This window comes from Etheostoma spectabile, chromosome 10 (genome assembly GCF_008692095.1).
Source record: "Etheostoma spectabile isolate EspeVRDwgs_2016 chromosome 10, UIUC_Espe_1.0, whole genome shotgun sequence".
NCBI lineage: Eukaryota > Metazoa > Chordata > Actinopteri > Perciformes > Percidae > Etheostoma > Etheostoma spectabile.
Genome location: NC_045742.1, coordinates 2,391,484 through 2,398,292, shown reverse-complemented (window position 1 = coordinate 2,398,292; position 6,809 = coordinate 2,391,484). Strand labels below are relative to the sequence as shown.

The following is a 6,809-nucleotide window of genomic DNA, read 5'->3' as shown; positions in this document are numbered from 1 at the left end:
GAACCAGCGCCCTGAGCGGGTGGGGGGGTACGGTGCCTTGCTCAAGAGCAGTGCCCAGGAGGTGAAGTGGAATCTCTCCAGCCACCAGTCCACACTCCGTACTTTTTGGTCCATACGGGGACTTGAACCAGTGACCGTCCGGTTTTCCAACCCAACTCCCTACGGACTGAGCTACTGCCACCCTCAAATATCATATATAATATGTTCTCTATCACCTATAATAGACTTTTGCTAATGGCTCGCAGAAAAAAATAGACAAACGCTGAAAGATCGGGAGCCGTGGCCCAGTGTGTGCTTGGGGGGGGGGGGGGCAGCAGCGCTTTCAATCCATCAATCGCTATCAGTTATTTGTCTTAAAATGTGACTTCACCATGTGATATGCTACTTCAGTACTAGGGCTGTACGATGTGAGGAAGACATCTAATTGCAAATATTTTGACTGATATTGCGATATGATTCACGATATTGGAAGGAGTGATCATTTTGTATAATCTCATTTTAATTAAATTAACATTGAAAGAAATTAAAATTTATTATAGTGTGATATTTTTTTTTATTTATTTTTTTTTATTTTTTTTTAAGGATCTGTAACAAACATTTTTTCCCTTAGTCTGTATGATAGGATTTATAGGCTGAGGCATCTCTGCAACTCCACAATACTTCATTCAGACGGGTTCGATACATATTTTGCTAATAACAAATATTGCACCTCCCCTGCTATTTGGATATTGCAATAGCCCATATTGCGATTTTCGATACAATTGCGATTATTTGTGCAGCGCTTTTCAGTACACAACAAACAAATATCACTGGTACGACTACAGATAAACATATTTAAATTCACAATATAGACGCCACCGCTGACTATTTTTGTAACAATTTGCCCACAATAAAGCACGTTGAACATACACAGTCGAGGGCTGGGCAATATAATATTATATCAACATCGATATATGAGGCTAGATACTGTCTTACATTTTGTTATGGTATAATCGTGATACAACATGTCGTTTCCTGGTTTCAAAGGCTTTATTACAGTGAAGTGATGTCATTTTCTGGACTTACCAGACTTACTTACTGTTTGTAATTTGCCGTGGTATCCACATTATTGGTGACTATTTATCAAAACTCTCATTGTGTAAATATTTGTGAAAGCACCAATGGTGAACCCCTTAAATATCGCCACAATATCAACATCGATGTATTTGGTCAAAAATATCGTGATCTTTGATTTTGTCCAAATTGTCCTGCTCTAACACAGCCCACCCTTACACTGGGATTTGACCTAGCCTTGTTCTTAAGATCCAGGTCTGTTTCTGTCCCCTCAGATGTGTACTCTATGTCACCGGCCGGGTGCCACTATCGGCTGTGATGTGAAGACGTGCCGGAGGACGTATCACTATTACTGCGCTCTGAAGGACAAAGCCCAGATCAAAGAGAATCCCTCACAAGGGATTTACCTGTAAGTCACTTTGGACTCTGGACTCTTCTGCGCACAAATCTGCAAAAAACAAAAATATGTATTTTCTTTGACGTTAAATTCAATTAAAATATCTGTCTTTTGCTCCCGAACATAGTGTTTACTGTCGCAAACACCGGGATGCCTCTCAGGTTGGCATTCAAGGTAAAGTATACATCTGTTATGTCACTAGGCTGCGTGGATGATTGGATTCACAGCTGTTTTCTCTTTTCTTATCAAATTCTAATGCTACCACAAAACGTGCTCCTACAGCCGCTCGCTGCATCTGTTCTGTGCTTGACATTTGTTCTGATGAAGTTCTTAATGTGAGTTTTGTCCCCAGAAAATACACTCACAGATTGTTGTGCGTTAATATATCTCTCATGAACGGAAAAGGTTGTGCTAACCCTGATTGTTGGTACGTCGTTAGATGAAGAGGAAGCTGTGGCCAACGATTCAGACTCATCGCCACCACAAAGTAGGGGCAGAGGAAGGTTTGAGAAAGGAAGAGCCAAGGTCGGATCTCGTGGCCAATCAGAAGACACCCGGTCCACTTCCTCACAGGCTGCAGACGAGGAGAGTTCCTCCCATGTAAGGCAACACGTCTGTTCACCAATGCAGCCTGTGACATTCACTTGAGTGGCCGGTCTTTTGTATGCAGCTTCTGTTTTTTGAGTGTTGTTCCGTGTGTTCCAGCGGGACAGGTCACCTCTTCGGGCCAGCCCGGCAGATGGCGGCCAGCGCTGTGGCTTCTGTCATGCTGGTGAGGAAGAGAACGAAACGAGGGGCATGCTTCACACCGACAACTCCAAAAAAGTGGCGGCACACTACAGGTGCATGGTAAGTTTGATGTGTGCGGTGATGGCCGTTTGTGCAACATGCAGAACACTCACTGCTGTAAATGTGCAGTTGCAGCACTGCCACTTTTATCTCCTTGTAATCTACGATCCCTTCCAGCTTTTTTCATCGGGGACGGTGCAGCTGACCACCACGTCACGGGCTGAATTTGGAAACTTTGACGTAAAAACAGTCATCCAGGAAATCAAGAGAGGGAAAAGAATGGTAGGAAGATTTTTCTAACCCCTAAACAGACTAACCCGTTTCGAAAGAGTTAAAAAATACAAAATACAAAATTGTTAATTACTTTTTGGGTGTTTTTTCCAGAAATGCACACTCTGCACTCAGTTGGGTGCTACGATTGGGTGTGAAATCAAAGCATGTGTGAAGACCTACCACTATCACTGCGGCCTGCAGGACAAAGCCAAGTACATTGAAAACATGGCGCGTGGCATCTACAAGTGAGTTCAACTACAGAAACACATTTTCAGTTAAAAAATAAAGTGCTTATGCTTCAAACCAGATTTGAACTTTTCAATTTATTTACTGTTGCCACAATATAAGTTGCAATTATTCCTTGAATGCCACTATTGTAAAGGTTGTCTAATGTTTTCTCGATTCCAATGAGCTTTTATTTACACATGTGAAAAGACGTTTAACTTCCACTCCTGGAGAAAACCATAGTCCTGGATGATCACCAAGCTAATTAATGCCATTCAGAGACAGATTTCACTGAATGGTTTTGTATTTACGCATCACATGCTTTCATCTCATCCAGACTTGATTGTTGCAATGCTCTGTATTCTGGCGTTAGTAAAGGAAACATTCATAGACTGCAGCTTATTCAAAATGCTGCCGACAGGCTTTTATCGCGCGGGAATGAACACATCCCACCAATCCTTTCTGCCCTTCACTGGTTGCCAGTGAGCTGTAACTACTTGTTTTTAAAGCCCTGAACGGCCTACAGTATATCTGGGATTTGCTAACTCCCAAGCCGGACCAATGCCTGGGATCCTCTGGCAGGGCTCTAAGGGTTCCAACATCTCATCTTGTCACTAATGGTGACCAGGCCTTTGCTGTTGGGGCCCTTCGGTTATGGACCTCCCTGCATGGAGATGTCTGGCAGGCAGACTCTGGCTTCTTTTAAATCTCTTCTAAAGAATTACTTTTATCTGTGGCCTTTTCCTTTTCATTGTTATTTATTGCTAACTTTGTTGTATTATTTATTGTTGAGTCTTAAGTATTTTAGTGCCTTTATATTTTATTTATGGATCTTGTTTTAATTGATTGATTTACTGTAGAGCACTTTGTAACTTGGTTTTTAAAGTGCTATACAAATAAAGTTATTATTTAGTTCTTAAAATATTTAATCGCGACTAATTGCATTAATGTCATAGATAACTTTTAGTCAATGGCAATTAATCACAAATTTGTATCTATTCTAAATGTCCCTTGATGTCTTGTTGTCCCATTATTTTTTTATAATTTTAATGCTCTTATCAACATGGAAAAGTGGATCGGCTCGCTTTGTGCAAATGTTTTTTTATTGAAAACAACATTGGCATATAGCCTAGTCGTGTGTCAAGACCCCCCCTCCCCCAGCATGTAGCCTACTGTAGTGTTCAAGACCCCCCCTCCCCCAGCATGTAGCCTACTGTAGTGTTCAAGAACCCCCCCCCCAGCATATAAGTGGTTTGCAAACCAACTAATATGTTTTGGTTGTCATAATATTTTGATAAGTATCAGTCTGGCTCGTAAAAAATCATTCTACTGAGACTACCCTTCTTAAAGTCTCCAAGACATTTTGATGGGCTGATGGGGGTAAATGTTCTGTCCTGGTCCACTAGATCTCAGTGCAGCATTTGATCTGTTGCCACTACACTCTGATTGATAGACTGAAAGTGTGTAGGCATCACTGGATCAGCCTGGATTGGTTCTTCCTATCTTTCAGACAGGACCTTTGCTGTGTCCATAGGAACCTACAAGTCGGACTCTTGCTCCTCGTCTTGTGGTGTGCCCCAAGGTTCTGTGCTTGGCCCCTGTTGTTTAGTCTGTACTTGCTTCCTCTTGGAAAGATTATTGGTGGTTTGACGAAATATCTTACCATTGTTATGCTGATGACATCAACTGTATTATCTTCAGCCCTGATAGGCTAGACAAACTGACAATGTTGCACACTTGTTTAGCCTCCATTAACAAAGGATGGCGGACAATTTCCTGCAATTAAACTCAGAAAAACTGAGGTGATGATCTTTGCTCCAGACGCATTACCCTAAGATTAGGCAGGCCGTTGGGATTATCACTCTTGATTGTAATGTTGTGCGAAATCTGGGTGTCATTTTGACAAATCTATGTGTTTTACAGTCATGTGAAATCCGTGGTTCGTTCTGTTTTTTCCATCTCAGGAACATTTCTAAGATCCGTTCTGTGGTCTCTCAAAAAGAGCTGGAGTGCTTGTTATGCTTTTATTTCTCCCGTTGGATTATTGTAATGTACTGTACACTTGCTTAAACAAATCTTCATGGATAAATTGCAAGTTGTAGAATGCAGCAGCAAGACTTCGTCTAAGACCAGCAGGAGATCACATATTACTCGGTGCTTAAGGCTCTTCATTGGCTACCAATGTGTTTGAGTGTGCATTTTAAAATTTTAATCACTACTTATAGAGCCTTGCATGGACAAGCCCCTGCTTATCCAGGATCTACTGCACGCTTACACTTCTGGTCGTTCTCTAAGGTCTTCAGACCAAGACCCTTAACTGTCCCAGAACACGTTTTAAAACCAGGGGCGACCGAGGCTTTTCTGTGGCGGCTCCAAGGCTCTGGAACTCTCTTCCCTTAGCCTTGAGAGCTTGGATTCTGTGGAATCTTTTAAAAAACACCTCAAGACACATCTTTTTAGACAAGCTTTTAACTAGCAAATGCCTAGTATACTATGTGCTGCTGGTTTTTGTTTTTTACTGTAAAGCACTTGTGACCCTTTTGTCTGTGAAAGGTGCTATAAAATAAAGTTACTTATTACTACTTACTCATAATCCTACTGTAGTGTCAAGAACCCCCCCCCCAGCATATATCCTACTGTAATGTCAAGAACCCCCCCCCCAGCATATATCCTACTGTAGTGTCAAGACCTCTACACATGTAACACTGCCATCATAACAGGGTGAAAAAATACTTTGACAAGAAACGTTTTTGACTCCACTTGTCTTTTTTTTTTTTTTTTTTTTTTTTTAGACAAAGCAACAAAAGAGAACAGTACATGCTTCCGCTTAAGCATAGAAAGAGAATTAAAGTAGGACCGGTGGGACCGGCCTGTTCTAGACAGCAAGGTGGATTATTGTATAGTGGAACGTCTTATACATTGTCCCATACTAGCAGCTTAAAATCTTGTATTTTATGTCTGCTTTTATATGTAACTGTTTTATAATGCACTGTAACGTTTATTCCCTATTTTATGTTTTTAATTGTTTTTATATAAAGCACTTTGAATTGCTCTGTTGCTGAAATGTGCTAAACAATAAAGCTGCCTTGCCTTATGCATAGGACCTCAGTGGAGTAGGCGGCCCTTCACTGGGGCCCAGGACACATTTGTGTACACACTGCTGAAAGAATGTGGCCCCCCCGAATATGATTGGTTCTCAGTGCGTCTTAGGTGCATTCCTACCTGTACTTAGACGTGTGTGTGTGTGTGTGTGTGTGTGTGTTTTAAAAGGCTATACTGTAAGAATCACAGTGGCAACGAGGAGAGGGATGAAGAAGACGAGGAACGTGAGAATCGCAGTAGACAGAAGGCGGCAAACAACCTTGAAGGAACAGCTGTAACGCAAGTGAACGGCAACTAGGTACGTTATTAGTCGTGGTTGCACACAAAAAACAATTGTTAAAACATACAAAATGTCCACATTTAATGCCAAACATAAGGTTTTAGTGTTTTCCGATAGCGGTAGTTGAAGTTTTAAAATCTGTCATTTCATTGATGCCATTCTTACAGGTTGGCCTGTGGGATGAAAACAGAAGAACGCTAAGACGAGGGAGACATATTTTTTATAATAAATCTTAGCCTACTCACAAAGTGTTGGTCCCCAAGCCCCCACAAGTCCTTCACACGTTTTTTGTTTTTTTTTCTCCAGTAAATGGACATGATGTCCCAATGTGCACCAGATGTCTTCTTCATGTGAAACCCTGTTTTGAGTTGACCGGATAAGCTTTTCAAAGACTGGTGGTACTCTGCGGAGCACTGGACTGCTGCAGGATCATAGAAAGCCATGGCTAATCTTACCCAAGACTCAGCGATGGGCTCCAATTTCAAATACATTGTATTATTTCTGCGAATAAGAGCCGATGGACTGATCTTCTGATTGTCACTCACTGCCCCTGTCCCCGCAGATTACATGACACACACTTGCTGAAATGGATGCATTCTTGCTTTTCCTTTGCTTCTAAAGGACTCCCTTTTAAGAGGGGTCTGTTTGTTACTAGTCTATCAAGTTGTGCAGTTTGATTACCCTGTTTCT

General features: G+C 41.5%; 1 protein-coding gene and 1 long non-coding RNA gene across 5 annotated transcripts in view; both read left to right on the top strand.

Annotated features, from left to right (window-relative positions):
* Positions 1 to 6,809, top strand: part of LOC116697215 (uncharacterized) — a 142,360-nt gene that overhangs the window by 46,595 nt on the left and 88,956 nt on the right. The window lies entirely within an intron of this gene.
* The window catches only part of phf6 (PHD finger protein 6), a 13,705-nt gene that overhangs the window by 6,596 nt on the left and 300 nt on the right, over positions 1 to 6,809 (top strand). For 3 of the 4 annotated variants that reach the window (XM_032528515.1, XM_032528516.1, XM_032528514.1), the window contains exons 4-11: positions 1,329 to 1,462; positions 1,578 to 1,624; positions 1,890 to 2,050; positions 2,156 to 2,299; positions 2,417 to 2,521; positions 2,624 to 2,757; positions 6,008 to 6,137; positions 6,287 to 6,809. The exon at positions 6,287 to 6,809 is cut by the window's right edge and continues 300 nt beyond it. In XM_032528515.1, coding sequence (XP_032384406.1) covers positions 1,329 to 1,462; positions 1,578 to 1,624; positions 1,890 to 2,050; positions 2,156 to 2,299; positions 2,417 to 2,521; positions 2,624 to 2,757; positions 6,008 to 6,137 — 855 coding nt within the window. In that variant the 3' untranslated portion in view covers positions 6,287 to 6,809. The remainder of the gene's footprint in view (positions 1 to 1,328; positions 1,463 to 1,577; positions 1,625 to 1,889; positions 2,051 to 2,155; positions 2,300 to 2,416; positions 2,522 to 2,623; positions 2,758 to 6,007; positions 6,138 to 6,286) is intronic. The other variant, XM_032528517.1, reaches the window with a different exon arrangement.